The sequence below is a fragment of the Labeo rohita genome, chromosome 9 (assembly GCF_022985175.1).
Source record: "Labeo rohita strain BAU-BD-2019 chromosome 9, IGBB_LRoh.1.0, whole genome shotgun sequence".
Taxonomy (NCBI): domain Eukaryota; kingdom Metazoa; phylum Chordata; class Actinopteri; order Cypriniformes; family Cyprinidae; genus Labeo; species Labeo rohita.
In genome coordinates this window covers 12,596,964-12,616,879 of record NC_066877.1, presented here as the reverse complement: position 1 = coordinate 12,616,879, position 19,916 = coordinate 12,596,964, and the positions used below count along the sequence as shown (strand labels likewise).

Below are 19,916 nucleotides of genomic sequence, written 5' to 3'. Positions count from 1 at the left end.
TTGCGCAAACATTGATGCATTTATGTAGATCGCTGGGCGCATTTCCTTCAAAAACAAAAGTAACGTTAATCCTCTACGTCTTCAGCGGCTCAGATGTCGGGAGTAAATGGCGACTGCTATGTTCATTACTACATCCAACAACGGAACATCTTAATCGTTCAATCAGAGACATTCTTGTCTTTCCCTGCACCAGAGTTGACACAATGGCGGTCAATCTGTTCTCAGCTCACGCAGCTCATTCAGGGCGGGTCTAAGGTAAGACGGTAATGTCAATCAATTATCGTGGGAGTGGCATAGGACGGTGTAACGTCACACTCACAAGAGGCTGAGAATGGCCTGATTTGAAAAAGGGGATTATAAAGATTATAAAAATACCACTGCATGGATTTTTATCATTATGAGGTAGTTGTGTACACACACTGCCAACACACATTTATGTTCAAACAACATGTAAAAGTGATGACCCGATCCGATGACCCCTTTAAATGTACTAGTGACATAAGTCATTAGGAGAACTAATATACATATTCAGTATTATATTTGTTAGTATAATAGTATCATTAGACCTTTAGGAATTTCCCAAGCATGTAACGCATAAATATAAACAAGACCTTGCATCGATTGTGCAGCTGCGTTTCTTTAATTTCATTTTTGAAAACATTACGGTTGGAAAGACAATAGACAACTGTAGGTCATGAATGAATGATTTGGAGAGATCGTTTGTAAATATTAAGTATTAAATACACTCTCCATTACTCAAATGGGATTGCCTCATATTAAAGCAAATATTGCTTTTCCCCGTCTCAGTTTAACATTTTTACATAAAACATAAATTCAAGATGCCTCAAATATTGTTTGCCTGATTTTGCATTAAATTCTGCTGTCGTGAAATCCTGGAGGGACTCATGGTATCCACATAATAAGAGTATCAATGCATGTCGCAGAGGAGCTGCTTCTCTGCATGTTTGGATAGTAATGTAGTGTACAGTGTTCAGTTTATACAGACTTGGTTGGTGTTTTGTGCGCCAGAAAGCTACAGGTGTTTTCAGGTGGGGTGCTGTCAGAATGCCCATGATACATGTATCAAAACAGGAACACACACACATTGTTTCACAGTATGAAGGCGACAGTGGGCGTGTGAATGGACAGCTGGGATTAATATCTGTATGTGTGTGTTTCTGTGTGTGTTTCTGTGTGTGTGTGTGTGTGTGTGTGTGTATGTTCACTCTGAGCTCTGATTCCATTTCACTGGCTTTAATGAATCCCATTCACTGAATCATGCGATGCAGAATTGGCACATGGCTGAAGAGTGACTGCACGCTCACTGCATCCAGCGTTTACACAGGATAAAAGTCATTCCTTTCAACTCCCTTACTACGAGTTGCTAAACACATCTGTCCTTTCCAACCTCTCCAGTCTTTTCCTGTTCTCTTGTCTCTTTTCTGTTATTGCAGAGAATTTGTTTTCAATTACCATTATTAAATGTTAGATTTTAATAAATATTTAGTGAACTGGCTTATGCCCTGCCATTTTCTATCAAAATAACTTTTGACAGGAAGAGTAACAGGTCATTTTCTTGTTTGTAATTAAAAGAAATTTAAAACAAATGAAAGATAAGCTACACTACAGACTTTAACAAAGTCGCTAATGTTTGCGGTAAAAACAATCCAATTTTAAAATATTATTACTATTAAACATTTTTTTATTTGAATATATTTTAAAATAGGTAATTTATTCCTGTGATGGCAAAGCTGAATTTTCATCAGCCATTACACCAGTCTTCAGTGTCACATTATCCTTCAGAAATCATTTGCTGCTAAAGAGACATTTCTTGTTGCTGAAAACTGTTGTGCTTCTTAATATATTTTGAGAAAACTGTGATCGTTTTGAACCATTCTTTGATAAATATAAAGCTCTGAAGAACATAATTGTGACCCTGGACCACAAAACCAGTCATAAGGGTCAATTTTTCCAAACTGAGCTTTATACATCATATGAAAGCTGAATAAATAAGCTTCCCATTGATGTATGGATTGCTAGAATACATCAATATTTGGCTGAGATATAACTAATTGAAAATCTGGAATTTGAGGGTGCAAAAAAATCTAAATATTGAGAAAATCACCTTTAAAGTTGTCAAATGAAGTTCCTAGCTATGCATATTACTACACAAAAAATTAAGTTTTGATATATTTACAGTAGGAATTTTAAAAAATATCTTCATGGAACATGATCTTTACTTAATATCCTAATGATTTATGGCATAAAACAAAAATCAATAATTTTGACCCACACAGTGTATTTTTGGGTATTGCTACAAATATACCCCAGTGACTTAAGATTGGTTTTGTGGTCCAGGGTCACAATTTATATGAAATTCACTGTTAAAAAGAAAGTCTGTAAAATGATGGCCCAATGTTAACACAAAGGAAATTTCCGTATTAATTTTCCCAAGTTGTTTTACTCATATTTTGAATCACTCATTGCATTATGTTGTGTTTTAGGGTTAAAACAAATGTACAGATAATGCCCTCACTGTAAAAAAAAAAAAAAGTACAATTTGGTAGCTGTGGTTGCCAGAATTTTATGGTAACAACATTAATTTAACTTAAATTTACATTTAAAAAACTGATATACACTCTTAAAAATAAAGGTGCTTGAAAAAGTTCTTCACAGCGATGCCACAGAATAACCATTTTTGGTTCCACAAAGAACCATTCAGTCAAAGGTTCTTTAAGGAACCATCTCTTTCTTACCTTTTAATAATCTGAAGAACATTTTTTCACCACAAAGAACCTTTTGTGAAACAGAAAAGTTCTTCAGATGTTAAAGGTTATTTATGGAACCATTTAGACAAAACAAGGTTCTTCTATGGCATCATGAAGCACCTTTATTTTTAAGAGTGTAATTTTAATATACCAAGCTATTGATGCACTGAAATATGTTTAGTATCTTTCTAATACACTAATATTGTTAAATTAATAATATTAACATACAACCCTTATGAACATAATTGGTAAGATAAAACTAAGAAGAAACATAGTTATTTCAGTGAAAAACACGACAAATATGAAATGTAACACAAGGTATTCTGGAAATGTCAGTTTGCGGATTTTAACTGTAAATTACAGAGCTCTACAGTGCGACTATTTTAGTTGCATTTGCGACTGAAAACTACTGCATGCAACTATGAAAAAAATTTAGGAGCACCAGTGCGACTGACCCGATCAGCATATTTGTGTTTGCGCTGAAGGGACCTTCAAAGGTTTCTATGTGTTTTTGCAATGTTGAGTAATGCATCACAGACATATCTCACGAATTCTTTCGTTAACAAAGTGTAGAGATAATGTAAATAAGAGATTCATTGTGTAGTGTAGAGCTTTGTTGATTATAATGGAACTTTTTGAGATCGTGATGAACTAAGATGAGTGTCAGCTTTTAATGATTTTTAAGGGAGATTGTAAATGAGGTATTGATTTAATATAACAGTTCAATAAACAAGAAGTTAACATTAAGTGACTTACATTGTCAGACTATAACACTATTGCCTGATTTTACTCTATTTCATTGTCAAAAATAGTTTGAAACAAGTCACAACTGAGCCGCTGCACATCTCCATTCAAACACAGCGGTGTTTCGTTTATGAATGAACGATGTGCGTATTTAAACAAATCTAATGAGTCAATGATTCAATTTCCCATTCATAAAGACAGTCACTTGGTTTATTCCTGAATGAATCAGCCGTTCGAATGAATCAAATGAATGAATGATTCAGTAATTAAATCAGTGACTTGCTGCCACCTACTGGCAGTTTTATTTTTAAAATATCTTTTCAGTTATTTAAATCATTTAATATTACTGTATTCAAAATTTTATATTTAAAACATTAATCTCAACATGAATTTATGAATTTGATGGCACTCATGCCACCTCTGAGCCTCATTAAACATATGAAAATACACCTACAAGCCACTTTTGTGTTCTTCTGTGCCACCTCTGTAGTACAAATAAATGTTGTTAATACTGACTTAATTTGATTGGCATCATATTTTACTCTACTTGTTCTTATTTGGTTGTTTTAATTAGAAATTTTAAAAAGCTTATAAAATATAAAAAAAAAATTGACATAAAGGATGGCATATTTTAATAAAGTTAGAAAAATGCCATTACAAAGGTAAAAACAAAATTCCCCTGTAAATCACTTTAAGGAGTCAAATATCACCTTGTAAAGGGAAGACAAATTTTGTACTCCTAAATTTTGTGCTCAAGTACTCCTAAAAAGAAAAGTAAGTGTAGAGCCCTGAATTATACGTAAAATTACATGAATTGTTTATTACAGTTTTGTATAGTAGTTTATATAATATGGGAACTTACCATTAACCTACAGGAGCCTTCAGCTCCTAATAGGTTTTTACGATAGCATTTTTACAGTCTTTTACATTTAAAATCATGATTATTTTTTACAGTGCTGGCAGAAAATTTACAGTACATTTTCCCTTCTTTTCCTTACAGTGTAGAAATCTTTTGTAAGATTTTAAATGTCTTTACTGTCACTTTTTAATCAATTTAATGGGTCTTTTCTAATTAAAAAAAAAAAAAAAGTAATACTGACCCCAAACTTTTTAACTGTAGTGTACATGTGAAAATGTTTGTTTCCATTTTTTAAACACATTTAATCTACAAGGCATTTAATGCCCTTGCTTATTAATATTTTTCAAATTTTCCATCTCTTTGGACAAATTTGATAGGTAGTGTTTCTAATTCTTTTCTGACAATGGGAACCCTGATTTTCAGGGGTTTGTTTAATTTTGGGTTGTTTGTTTAAAAAAAAAGAGATCTTGTATATTGCAAAATTATGGAACAAGATCTTCAGTTCGCTCTGATTCACAGTGGAGCTTATTCTGGTCTAATATGACCTTGTATGGCTCATTGTGCCACAGTAGTGCTGTCACTGTGGATGAGACTGCCTTGTCACAGAAATAGCCCTTGCTGCTTTAGGATATCTAAAGTGCCATAATTATCAGAGTTCGATGTAACCCAGCCTGGCCAACAATCACAAGCTCTCTTTGATGTCTGTTTGTGTGTGTGTGTGTGTGTGTTTGTCTTCACAGACATCCGAGAGACAGCGTTTGTGTATGCTATCACGGCAGCGGGTGTGACGCATGCAGTGACTCAGGCCTGCAGCATGGGGGAGCTGCTGCAATGCGGCTGCGAGGCCACACGGAGCAGAGGGCCGCCTCCGCGTTTAGCCAGTATTGGCCCAGCCGAGGGGGTCAAGTGGGAGTGGGGGGGCTGCGGAGATGACGTGGAGTTCGGCTATGAGAAGTCCAAGCAGTTTATGGACGCCAGGCGGAGGAAGGGCAAGAGTGACATTCGCACGCTGATAGACCTTCATAATAATGAGGCCGGACGACTGGTACGTTATTTCACCTTTGTCTTGATACATATAGCTATGAATTAAAATAAATAAATAATTGTTTACACAGGTTCTTTACAGTCTTTTAGTAGCAATATAAATGCAATCCAACCTGTATATTAAATAACAATATTAAACAAAAACAATGTGTTAACATACACAACCATTAAAAAATTTGGGGCCAGTACGTTTTGTTTTATTACTTTTATTTAGCAAGGACATATTAAGTTAACCAAAATAGACATTTAAAATGCTACAACAGATTTTTTAAACATGAATGCTATTTTCAACTTTCCGTTTGTCAAAAAATCATAAAAATATTAAGCAGCACAACTGCACAATCCTTAACACTGATAATAATAACAAATGCGTTTTTAGTTCACACAACCCTTAATATACATCAACAATAAACAAAATTAAAAATTCTGATGACTAGCCAGGTATCTTGTATTTACTTTTTTGTTGTTAAAGGTAGCCTCACATAGTACCTGTCGCCCTCATGCAGGTTTGGTGTAGATGTTTTTTTTGTTTTTCATGTTCCTTGTACGATATCAGTGTGGATAGATTTTTTGCATCGATGCATAGATGATACAAGCACAGTCGTGTGCTGTTTTGCCTGTACAACTTTCAGAGATAGTCAAGCTTAAATGAGCAGATGGTGCACTTCAAAAGCCCAAGCATGGAAAAGCTCGGAAATGTTATGGAAATATACTTGGCAGAGGATGGAGAACACTTTATGAACTGAGTTGAGACTAGTTTCATAACATCACCACTCTCTCTGTTCCCTTATTTACTGTCTAGATTGATTTAATAGTTAAAGGAGTGCCTTTAAGTTTTTTTTTAAAACTAGGAGTTTCAAACTACATTTTGCATTCATACTTTGAATGCATTTTAATGTTACATTAACATGCATTTAATATATTAATGCATTTATTTGATTTAACATGGAAAGTGTTTTGTTCTGCTCTGTGTGATTACTAAAACAACATTAAGATTGGAAATGATCACAGCTCAAGTGCAAGCATCCATTTTTTACACAACCACTCACGTAAACACACTAAAGTCCCTAGCGGAGCAGTCTTTTTAATAATAAATCTCAATAAATCATATACACCTACACATACAGTATACTCTGCAAACTGCAAAACATAATAATTACAAAATTTATATTTAATTAATGATATTTCTTTTTTTCTACTTTGAAAGAAACTGGAAGCATTAACTCAAAAAAGTATTTAACTGTTTCACATAATATGAATGAAATATTTAATTGAGTGACATACCTACAGTGCTATTAAAAGAGAAGTTCACTTCGAAAATGAAAATTTCCTGATAATTTACTCAACCCCATGTCATCCAAAATGTTCATGTCTTTCTTTCTTCAGCTGAAAAGAAATTAAGGTTTTTGAGGAAAACATTCACAGATTTTTCTCCATATAGTGGACTTCAATGGGAATCAACAGGTTGATGCTCCAAATTGCAGTTTCAATGCAACTTCAAAGAGCTCTACACGATCCCAGCCAAGGAATAAGGGTCTTCTCTAGCAAAACAATTGGCTGTTTTCTAATAAAAATACAAATTAATATATTTTTTAACCACAAATGCTCATCTTGAACTAGCTCGACCTCACGCATTACGTAATTACGCATGCGTGTTGGAAGTACCAACTTAGTGTTTAGAAAGCGAACATGCAAAAACAGTCAAACACCCTTTACAAAAAAGGTTACACAATGAAGACTGACAATTTTGAAGTTGGAGGAGAAATCCTTTTTGAACTTTTTGAGTGCACAGATGAAGATCTAACTGTGCGTGATTTTTCCAAAATGATTACGCAATTAATGAGGACGCGCATGCGCATTGCAGAGCTAGTGCAAGACAAGCATTTGTGGTTAAAAAGTATATACATTTTTTATTTTTTTAGAAAACGACCAATCGTTTCACTAGATAAGACCTTTATTCCTTGGCTGGGTTCATGTAGAGCCCTTCGAAACTTCATTGAAACTGCAATTTGGACCTTCAACCAGTTGATCCCCATTGAAGTCCACTATATGGAGAAAATTCCTGGAATGTTTTCCTCAAAAACCTTATTTCTGTTAAACTAAAGATAGAAAGACATAAACATCTTGGATGACATGGGGGTGAGTAAATTATCAGGAAATTTTCATTCTGGAAGTGAATTTCTCCTTTAATATGTTTGGGGTCATATATATATATATATATATATATATATATATATATATATATATATATATATATATTTTTTTTTTTAGGAAATCAATACTTTTATTAAGCAAGGATCCATTAAACTGGTCAAAAGAGACAGCACATTCATTTAAAGTGTTTAAAGTTTAAAGCAAATGCTGTTTTTATACATATATTTTTGTATAATCTTGAAAAAGGAATGTATCAGTTTCCCCAAAAAATATTAAGCAGCACAACCTTGCAGCATTGATAATAAGAAAGGTTTCTTGAAAAATGATAATATTTCACAATATTTTCAAAAATAAAAGCAGCCTTGGTAAGCATACAAGTCTCAAAAACACATTAAAAGTCTTGCCAAACTTTTGAATGGTAGTGTTTACATTTTTTTTCATATTCATATTTTAATATAGTGTGCAGAAACAAACATGAGTGTGAGTGTGTCTTTAAGCCGTTTTTAAGCCATCACCTAATGCCAGCATTGTAGATAATTATGTAATGCTGCACAATAGAAACCTCTGGTGCATGTGTGTGCTTGATCATTTTAAAGTATACAACTACTCTTATCTCAGTTTACTACTTTATAGCTCATTATTATTTAGAATTCTAAAGAAGTCAGATTTACGGTTTCCTTCAAGCCATCATCAGTCGGCCACTGGCCGAAACCTCAAATGAGTTCTTCGCTAGTGTCAGTAGTGCTTCATCTTCCAGGGGTCACTGCCTCTCAGCCTCAGGTCCCGTTAGCATGGGGTCAGTCCCAGGTAAATTAAGGAGGCATATTGACATGTTTGTCAGATGATTTTCTTGTAAGACTCAAATGCCCCGAAGCGACTTGTTTGGAATTAAAGTGAGAAAAATTGTTAATGCGGCATTTATCAGATGTTAATTTCAACAGGTATAGAACTGTACGAATCTGTTTTCAAGCTCTCGGATTGGCTTTTGAGTGGCCGGAGGCTAAAGAGGGAGGGGAGAGGCGAGGGTAAATTCCTTCTAAATAGCTTCTCCTTTTATCTCACTGAACTATCTTTGTGTCTTGAACTGCAGGCGGTGAAGAATTATATGAGAACTGAATGTAAATGTCACGGGCTGTCTGGCTCTTGCACTCTGAGGACCTGCTGGAAGAAAATGCCTCACTTCCGCGAGGTGGGCGACCGCCTGCTCGAGCGCTTCAACGGGGCATCCAAAGTGATGGGTGGGAATGATGGTAAGACTCTCATTCCAGTGGGCCAGAACATCAAACCTCCGGACAAGCAAGATCTTATCTACTCGGCCGAGTCGCCAGACTTCTGCCTGCCCAATCGGAAGACGGGATCACTGGGCACGCGTGGGCGGATGTGCAACAGCACGGCGCTGGACGTGAGCGGATGTGACCTTCTGTGTTGCGAGCGGGGCTACCGGGACGAGACGGTGGTCCTGGAGGAAAACTGCCTCTGCCGTTTCCACTGGTGCTGCGTGGTCCAGTGTAAAAAGTGCTCGGTCAGGAAGGAACTGAGTTTGTGTCACTAACCGAGAACCCTCGATAATGGGATTGAGAAAAGCCATTCTGAACAAGGAGGAATCTAGAACATTCCAGATTCATGCATACACATTTCAAACCCTGAGGCTTTGGAAAAGCCTAGAGGAGTGTCTGCCTTGTGATTCACCCCTCAGAAAACCCAGGACTCAAGATTTAGGAGGGGTTCCTCAGCTGTGAATTCAAGACATTCAGAAATCTTCTCATCACAGCCCTATGTACAGTGCATTTTGAGTGCAGACTCACATCCAAATCAGCACGACAGCCATGGTGCAATGGCTGTTCACGCTCAGAAGTGACAGAACATCAACAAAAGGACATTTGGCACATTTCTCTGTAAAGCAGGCTTGATATGGAACAAAGACTGTTATTTATAAGCATTTAATATCATCATGACTACTTCTTGTGATTAATGCCCTGTCATTTTCTTTCAAAAGCACTTTGAGAACTTTTAACAGAAAGAGTAAAAGCTCATTTTACTCAAACTCAAAGGTAAAAGCAAATGCAAGAGAAGCAACATGTAAAAACTCTTTATCTTTGTGAGATATTTAATCTATGGGGCTTTTAATGCACTTTTACTGATACTGATCACTATTTTTTCATTGGTTTGCTCCTTAGTGAAATGCATTTTGTTTCAGTTTGTTGGTTTTTAAGAGTTTTTGTATTGTTGACCTCATATATATGCTCTGAAAAGCCTTTCAGTATGCTAACACTGCTCAACAGTTCTCAAAACTGATCATTAATGACAATAATCACAGGAATTTATGAGAAATTGTCATTGTTTCATCACCTTACTGTTTTTTTTTTTTTTTTTTTTTTTTCAATGGATCTCTCACTGGAGGGTTAACAGGTCATCATTTCAAATTCAGTGTCATCCAAATGCATTATGTTTGAAATATCATATTTCTGCAATCTGTACAGTTAATGAAATCAGAAAACAGAAATGTTAAGAAACAGACATAAAGAATGCAGAGCTTCACAAGCTACTTAAGGGGTCAGCCATGAGACTTTCATCAAGTGGTAATCTCAAGCACCCCGTCCTTTGTTTGGAATGCATTGCATTTTTGGAAAATACCTTCGCAAGGTATCATGTGGAGTTTGGGCTTGAGCCACAGACCATTGAGAAATATAATTTTCACATGCATTCATTTTAACCGCAAAAAGTGACGTCCACTAAATGTAAATTAAGATGAAATTTGTTGCTTGAACGACTACATTTGGCTCTAGACTCGATTTGCAGTTCCTCTCTTGCGCAACCTCATATCTAAAAAAATAAATAAAAAATGTAGCGGAAAGATGTTAAAGATTATCTACTGCTCCTCAAAACAACTGTTTATAAAGTGATCTTGCAATAATTCATACCAGAACTGTATATTTTTTTTATCATAATGCATTTGAAAGGAAGTTTTCAGATTTGAAAACAGAAGACTGGATGTGAGAATCCTACTTATAGCTGCTCATCACTGAATAAAATACACAAAAACTTGTTTTCTAGTTATTCTGTCGTATTATTATTCTATCTATCTAACTATTCTCTGACATATTCAGACTGACAGACAAGACCTGGTGAGAATCCATTTCCAAAGGTTTGCGTCAATAATCTGTCTTTGTCTCTCATATTTATATAGACAACATAATGAAGCTTATGTCACACTTTCCTTTCACTGACGTTAAACAAATCGCACAAATGTTGTTCTAACTGGCTCACTTCACACAGGGTCAAGGCTCAATGCTTCCCACCCCGCTCTCTCGCTACGGCAATTCAGAGATTTCAGCTTCAAGTGTATCGCTTTGCCACTCAGCAGAAGAAAGGTGTTGTTTTGAGTTATTTACGCAGTTGGAAAAGACTCCCTTTGTATTAGTATGAGACCTGCAAGACGGCACAAGTTCATATTTTCCAGGAATTCGGGCTGCGTAGCCAACAGTGTTGAAGATAGAGGGGAAGATGGAGACCGGGAATGTGCCAGGAGCATTGGTGAGGGAATGAGAGACAGAGAGAGACACACACAACGCTAGACACCCCAGAGCAGGACGACAGCAGAGTCAGCCAATAGATTTATAGAAGCGCTGGTATTAATATAGCTGTGTTTCAATGTACTTTAACACACACACAGTGGCTGTGGAATGTACGGGATGAGACAATCGTTCTGTCTTTGCCTGCTGATAGTAAAACACACACAGCACTAATGAAAGCCTGCCACTGTGGGTGGATACACGGCATGATGGGATACACTCTCATTTCCTCTGATCACCCAGACAATGAGGTGCAAAGACGTTCAGACGAAAGGCCGTGAACTCTAGTTGCAAGTGTAGAGGGGGTAATCATCATTTAAGCTGTTGAATAATGAATTTATGATTCAACATTTTTGCAGTAATGGAGATTTTGCTCTAGGATTTATATCAGCACAGAGCAAAAAGTGTCTCGTTATGGAATGCGCAGACAGGAAATGGTTTATGTGCATGTGTACACAGGTGCATGTGTGTGGCAGATAGCCTGAGCGAATAAAACTGTAATGTAATACCACCATGCGTCCCCCTTGTTCTGACAACTAGTCTTTATCTAAATAGAGATGCTTGCTTTAGGAAGACATACTCATAAAAGTCGAGCTGTGAATAAAGGCACTAAAACCTCGCAGGAGATTTTATCGGGAGGTAATCAGTCTAATTACAACTTAGGCCCTGTCAGACTCTGTGAGGTGCATGATGGGATGGAAGAGTGCACTGTACTAAGTTTAACCTGTACTTATGGTATTTTCAGGGCTACTAGCTGCGTACTGTAAAATTTATTACAGTTACTGTGACTGAACAGGTCAGACCTAGAGCATTACAGTAATTTGTACACATTACAGTAATAGTGTGATTTCCATAATACTATGCTGATGCTTATTTTCCCAGAATGCATGGAAAGAATGCCTTTAATTTGTAGTTTTTTCCCCTTTCCTCACTTAAGGAAAGGTTGGGACAGAAAAACATCTTTTCAAGATACATGTGCAATTTTGGCTAATGCTTAACGTGATTGTGGGCATCAGCGCAAAGTCGATTCTGTGCTTACTTGACCTAATATTTGATATTTTTAAAAATGTTGTTGATTTAATGAGAACTGATAAAATTCTTGAATATATCTTGAGACAGAGGGCTTCTTAATGATTTTCAATTTTGTAATATGTAAAAGTATGATATTTGTGGTAAAAAAAGAGGCACCCCTGCTGTTGGGGCTAAAAGAACAGTAATTAACATTATAATTAATAAAAGGCTGACTTTTCCATTTGTTGACATGACATTGTTAGATTCAGATGGTAAATATCATATATTATGTTGGGTGTCCATCTTAGAAATAATCACCATGTTTAGAAAGAAACCATCATATTTAAAAACATGATTAATCATATCATATAATAAAATATCATTTGTTGTTACTACTGTGAATTTATATTAAATTATTTTAGGATCTCCTTCAATGCTTTCAGAATCTTTACATTTCAAAATGATTTTGTTTATGCATTTTAAAATATATGTTTTATAATAACATTTTCATGACAGTATATTTATTGAACAACATGTAATTATTTTAGTTATCAAAATAAGCAGAAAATAGTACAAACTTTGCTAAAGTGATTATTTTGAACAAGCAATAACTATTAAAAATATATATATATTTTAGCTAAAGTATTAGTATCAATATTGTGTGCCTTTTTACCCATGTGTGGGGTAAAATATCCCTTGCCACCTCATACATTTATAAGATTTTTAAACAAAATAAATGGCTTGTATGATTTATTTTTTACACAAATTCTGTTCTTTTCTTAGGGTCTGCCTTTAGCCATTTTGTACCCTACTGTAAATTTAATAAGTTACTGTCTTGAAGTCAATCACAAATTTTTTTTCTGCATTTCCAGTTGTGTTACCACGGTCGCACTAGCTATAAAAATGTTAGTTTAATTCAAATGTATTACAGCTGTTATTATCCCACAATGCAACATAATGCAGTAATGATCTGTGTTACCGCAAAAAGTGACCTAACCTGGATTATTTTCACAGTAATGTTCCGAAAACAGTTTTAATTGTAATAAATTACTGCTAAATCTTGTAAAACCCTGGAGGTTTTTTACAGAGTGATATTTATACGTCCCGCTACAGGGCATGGAAGTTCAGCGGTTTCGAGGAGGGCCGAAACAACCTCATCTCCTCTGCTCGGTAAATAACACAATTACCTGCACCATTTCTTTTTGTGAATAAACGGGGTTTAGTGCTCTCACTGGGTTGTTAACCTTTCAATGTCAGGATTTTAAGTGCTGATAATATCTCCCGAAGAAAGCTTACTCATACTTACCATTTTTGTCTCTTTTTGGACGGCCTAAAACGTAAAGAGCCCCAGCTTGCAAGTCTCTGTCAATAAACAATGTTGTTTGCGTGCTCTCCGCACTGGAATCGCCAGATGAAAATTGAGTCCCTGTCCTCAGTTAGATCAGGCTTGCTGTTTCCAAAATGGACCTGCAATGAAGTGTTTATGGATTTGTGGTTTGCAGGCATACGGTCTCAAAGGATGATGCCAACCTCTGCGCGCGCACATACGGCTTTCTATATAACACACTTCTTGCCACTTAACACAAGATGGAGCTATTTGTCTCATTTCATGGCTGCATGCTTCACATGAAACTCTTCAGATTATTTTGTGCCTTTGAAACACACCGATGAAAGACAACACGGCGTAATTTAGATCATCAGTTGCAGCAAGATCAGTACAACCAAATTAAAGACAACAGTGAGTATAGTGTTTTCTCTAAGAACAGGGCGAACAACGGTAATAAGAAGATGCATGAAATGCCACTTGTGGAAAAAAGGTCCAAAACGAGTAGGCCTGCTACCGAAATAATATACTTTAAAAGAACACACTCAAGTGTGAACTGAATGTAATATTTTCCAGAGCTTAATTTTATGTTATTTACAATTACATGTATTATACATTACTTTATATGCAGTTAGTTGAACTTTAGAGGGGTTTTTTTACCCACTTAAGTGCATCTTTATATGCATATGCTTTATATTTCATATTTACTAATAGTGTCTTTGAAACTGTTCCACTATTTAAAGTTGTATGCCATGTAATTAAATATATTTATAATTACACATTTGTAATTATTTAGTTGCAATTTAACTTTAAAATGTATATTAAGTTTAAATATAATTTAAGTAAGTAACAAGTAATAAGTAACATGCTACAGTTGAAATAATCGAGTACATTACGTGCTGTAATTAGTCAAAACATCAGAAGTATACTTTAAAGCATGACAAGATTATTAAAACATAATGATTTAAAATGTACATTTTAATTTGACATTTACATAGTGCACTTTTTAAAAGTGAACTAAAAGGTCAACTTAAATGACCTTTTGTTTTATTAACATTGTATTATCTGCAGTGACAGTTTTTTTTAAATATGTACTTTTAAGGTTTAAGGTACACTAAGTGCACATTTAAAGTTAAGCACATGTAATTTTCACAAGGGACTTTGGGAAAGTTGATATGTTCAGTCAAAAACGGCTTTAAATAATACTTTGATATGTCTGTAATAATTATTGTGCATATACATAATACTAGTATTCCTCAAATGAATTGAGAAACCACTGTAAAGTGGTAACTTTCAAATATGTGACCCTGGACCACAAAACCAGTTAGGAAAATGAGATTTATACATCAACTAAAGGCTGAATAAAAGCTGAAAGTGGAAGCTTTTCATTGATGTATTGTTTGTTAGTATATAACAATATTTGGCTGAGATACAACTATTTGAAAACCTGAAATCTGAGGGTGCAAACAAATCTAAATATTAAGAAAATCGCCTTTAAAGTTGTCCAAATGAACGCATGTTACTAATCAAAAATTAAGTTTTGATATATTTCAGCAGGACATTTATAAAGTGTCATGATTGTCATGATCATGACAAAGTAAACATGATCTTTCCTTAATATCCTAATGATTTTTGGCATTTAAGAAAAATCAATCATTTTGATGTTACTGCAGTTAACTATTTATTTATTTATTTATACTTTTAATAATTACTGTCACACCACAAAGTGGCAAAAACGTGCATTCAAAAAAAAAATTCTCTTAAAATGTAAACATATTTTAACCAGTAAAATATTGATTTTGGTTAAAACAAAACAATACTGTAGATAATAATGTTATGCATAAACTACCCATGCAAAACACAACTAAGACCAGTGATCACACGGAGCACTGTAGTGTAGCAAACAGAACAATAAATATGATCTATAAAGAATATGTTTCCAATCAATACAGTACATAAAATGAATGAGAGTATAAAGTGCAAAGAGGATGCAGTTGTTTGTTGGTAGCAGAGCAGTAGCACCTGTCAGACAGTCGAATGGGATTAGTATGAGGGTTAAGAGCTTGGCTGAAATAGGAAGATACTCTTCTGAAAGCCGGCGGTCTTTGCGGATAGGGATTTGTTGTACATTCCACCAGAAAAGCTGGAAGAACTGATGCGCAGAGGGATAAAAGGGATCATAGATTATTTTGGTGTCGAGTGCAGTTTTTCTTTTGTGGAGGGAATGCCTGCATCTGCTGTTCAGTCATAGGTGATGTCAGGGTGCTTTGAGTGATTTCTAAAAAAAAAAAAAAAACGTTGACCAGAAGCTGCTGTTTAATTCATCAAATAGGCTCTTCATTTGCTGGACTTTTCTGTTGTTTGATTCAGAACCTTTCAGACAGATTTAGTATGTGAGTGCAGCGCATCGTGGGAGGTTTACTCATAGAATCTTGATGTAGACATCTTGCAAGGTCAGAAACGTTCACAGTGTCCAGCTGTTCGTAGCGAACGACCTCTGAATAACTCGTGCTTTAGTTATCTCCACCATCATCTTAATGACCACAATTCACAGGTGAAACGTCTCCCTGAGTTTTATGCTCTCTGTCTGCCATTGTCACATTTCTCTCTGTTTTTTCTCTCTGCCTCTCTCTCTCTCTCTCTCTCTCTCTCTCTCTCAGATCAGAAACCACCAGCATGCAGAATTCATTTTGGAATGGGGCTTTCATTCTTCTCTGGGTAAACGGTTTGCTCACGAATGAATACCAGAAGCACAGATCTGTGCAGAATCAAGGATATGTGCCTCAGCGTAAGAGGAAATCCCCTGTGACGACCCCACACCACAAACTTTGTACACAGTTGTTTCTGCATATTGTAAGTGGGGTTCAAAGACAGAGAACACATTGAAAATATAGGATTTAAAATTGAATTAAATTCTGGATACAAACAAAAAATGTTAGGACTGCTGAACATAACATATAAATGGATTTTTAAAAACTAATTTCTAAATGTTTATTTTTTGTTTTCAAATTCACATTTAAAAAAAAAAGTTTAAAAATGAGTTTTTCATTGTAATAATTTATATACAATATAATTATTCAGCAAGGTTGCATTAAATTGATCAAAAGTGACACATTTATAATGTTACAAAAGATTCCTGTTTCAGATAAATGCTGTTCTTGAACTTTCTGTTTGTCAAAGAAAAAATATCATTACAGCTGTTTTCAAGATTGATGATAACAGTTTTTTCTTTTTACTGCATACTGTACATATTCACTGGAAAAAAAAAAGCAAACTAGAAGCATTTTCACTAGTGGTCTCAGACTTTTACCCTACTGTACTTTTAAGAATAGAAGTTTTCTCTATGCTATACTAAATTGTGGCACACAGCCATCAACCCAAGCATACTTCTGTTAAACGGCGAACGATTTTCTTATCTCTAATACATTCTCCTGCTTCACATACCTTTATAGTCATATCATCTGCTGCATTAACCCAAACATTTTCACAGTACCAAGAAAAGCAAGCAAGCGGGTGTAATTCTGCTCAATTAGTGATAGCGAGCAGTAACCCAAGCGGTAAAGAAAACAAGCAACGCTCTGCTGTTTTTCAATAGCCATGGCTTAGCCAACTCAGCAGCTGGGCAAGTACCTGACGGCAGGAATCTCTGAATATCGGTACTTGTGGAAATTGTGATATACAAACCGAACATCTCCTCTAATTTCATAAGAGAAGTAGGGCCAGTAGGGGGAGCCTCAGATATCACATCTTAACTGCAAGTTTGACATGTTCAGGCATCAATTACTAGTGCAGCTGTACATTGTGGTGTGGAGTTCATTACGCTTAAATATAGAACACAGTTTTTTATCCATTAAAATAAACATTTAATCCATCAGCAACTCTAAAATTTTATCTACATATTAATCTTCAGTCGATGGAAATGTTTGTTTTTAAGGAATTATGTTCTGCTGTTGAGATGAATATTTAAGTGTCTTAATTAAGTACAGGTTTCCATCAAAGAGAAAACTTCCTGTTGTGCTGTTTTCAAAGTGGGTTTGCATGTTATTAAGTCTAACAACTAGTGTGCATTATAAATAACCACTAATACCACACTGCAGTGAACAGTTTTACAAACGATGTGACTATGATCAAAACAGACCACATCATTCCATGGCCTATAAAGATCGTTTGCGGCCAATTTAAAGCATCTCTTAAACGGCACAAGACACTCTTTGTTTGGGTTGCTAAGACAGTGAATAACAAAAGTTCTCTAATCCCCCAAATGTTTAGCTCCAACACAATGAACATTTAATTGATTGCAACCATTCCACGTATCAACAAGCAGATCAGAGGGCAACGGTTCTTGGGAGCTGCGCACGCTGCGCTGTACTGTACCGCACAATGCTTATTTTCCTCTATTCTTTGAGCGTCCCCACTTTCCGCGTCCAATACCTACACCATTAGGCCAATCAAAAAGTCCTTTTCCCATCATGTGCTAATGGCTTAATGACAGAAAAGAGACAAATATTCCTGTGGGAAAAACCGAAGCTCAGTACTGATCTTTATTCTCCTCTGAAAAAAGGGAAGGTTTCGCTGCAAGAACTCATTTCTCCACAGATGTGTCATTGCTCCACAGCAGGGGGTTGAACTTTCTAATTCTTTTAAAAACCTTCTTAGTGAGACGTCCTGCGGGAGCCCCAGTAATTGCAGTGTTGATCTTTTTACCCTCTGTTCTGTTTCTCCTGTAGCGTCACATCTTTTGCCCACTCATGAAAAGAGGAAATGCTCTTTAAAGGACGACTGGGAATTGTTTAGCCTCCTTAAGATCAGCATAATTGGGTAAATAAAGCTTGAATACATTTGAGAGACATTGCAATGATACATATTTGGGACCTGGACCACAAAACCAGTCTTAAGTAGCAGGGTTATTATATTTGTAGCAATAGTCAACAATGCATTGTTTGGGTTGAAATGATCGATATTTCTTTAATTTTTGATTAGTAATATGCATTGCTAAGAACTTCATTTGGACAAGCGATTTTCTCAATATTTAGATTTTTTTTTTGCACCCTCAGATTTCAGATTTTCTAATAGTTGTTTCTCGCCAAAAATACTGTCCTATCCGTACAGACCATACATCAGTGGAAAGCTCATTTATTCAGCTTTCAGATAATGTAAACATCTCAGTTTCAGAAAATTGGTTTTGTGGTCCAGGGTCACATTTTTCTTTTCTTCCTTCATTTTTTGTGACATTTTCATGTCTCTGTGTTCTCAGTGTATTGGCCGTCAGGACTTTCTTGGAGAACTTCTGAAACCTAACAGACTGTAAATAATTGAAATGTCCCTGGTGGGACCGTTTGGACAAGGACAAGAGCTATTACCATCCACAATGCCATTTCGCCAAGGAAAAGTGCACGCAGCTCGCAGCACACCTCTTTATCGTGGGAAATTCCAATTCAGCATTATCTTTTGCCTTGGGGCTCCTCTGGTAATCGCTACAATCAATGAACACAACTGTTTTTTAACTCATATGAGTCATTACATCACAAGACAGAAATCATTATGTGATTAATCAGTGTAAAATTGCTGTAATGATTTTGCCTTTTACTAAATTATGTCTTTCTCAGCCATTTAACTCATGATCAGAAGAGCGTGAGTGTTGTTCAGCCGCGGATAAGTGTCGTTACTAAATTATCTTAATGCTTTACAATTAAATAGATCATAGAGAAAGGGGTTCCCCAGTTGACACTAGGACACAATTAAAATCAGCATGTGTTAAATTCTTGACCGCAGATCTCTTGGCAAGGATCCACAGCAGATGGAAGCAGGATTTTGTCTTTATGAACGTTGCGACATCTTACTGGTAACCATTCGAGCGGGAATGTGTCCGTTGTAATGTTTTTAACTTGTCATGAACTAGCAATAAAAAAACTAAGCTGTGATGGTGCCTAATTGAAGACAGAGATCATTATCAGTTCACTCGGAGTCAGCGGGGGCCGTTCACCCTCGTTCGAGACTGAAGCTTTAAACCGTACCGACTCCCTCCTTGTGACTTCACTGTGACTAAAACCTCCCTGCCACATTGAAGTAACTTTTTGCGGTTCGCTTTATTGATGCCACTATGCACACACTCTTCATTTAAGTCTCGAAATGAAGAATTACAAAGGAGCATATGGAATTTAAACATTACAAAAGCTGCGGGAAGGTTTCAGCTTTAATGGGCTTTTGGCTCCTTTCTCAGCATGTAAGATGTGGTTGCATTTTGCATTTGTCATGGGTTTACTTAAATTCAATGTCCGTAATTGAGTTTCCAGGTAACATAAACACCAAGCAAGAAGTCTGTAGAAATTAAAAATAGACAGTACGTTTAAAGAACTTAGACAAACATTGTATTTTCAATTATTTAGAGACTCACTTTCTGTGAAATTACTACAGGATGATATATTTATATATTTAGAAAA

General features: G+C 35.7%; 1 protein-coding gene and 1 long non-coding RNA gene across 3 annotated transcripts in view; both read left to right on the top strand.

The window, feature by feature from the left end:
- Positions 1–10,596, top strand: part of wnt6b (wingless-type MMTV integration site family, member 6b) — a 29,058-nt gene extending 18,462 nt beyond the window's left edge. The window contains exons 3-4 of the mRNA XM_051119240.1: positions 5,112–5,416; positions 8,660–10,596. Coding sequence (XP_050975197.1) covers positions 5,112–5,416; positions 8,660–9,121 — 767 coding nt within the window. The 3' untranslated portion in view covers positions 9,122–10,596. The remainder of the gene's footprint in view (positions 1–5,111; positions 5,417–8,659) is intronic.
- Positions 10,597–13,155: 2,559 nt separating this feature from the next.
- On the top strand, positions 13,156–19,369 carry LOC127171321 (uncharacterized). 2 transcript variants are annotated; one of them, XR_007828496.1, is made up of 4 exons: positions 13,156–13,322; positions 16,137–16,329; positions 18,204–18,294; positions 18,731–19,369. It is a non-coding gene; the product is annotated as an uncharacterized LOC127171321 (long non-coding RNA). The 2 variants fall into 2 exon arrangements; XR_007828497.1 differs by lacking the exon at positions 13,156–13,322 and adding an exon at positions 13,754–13,890.
- Positions 19,370–19,916: the final 547 nt, after the last annotated feature.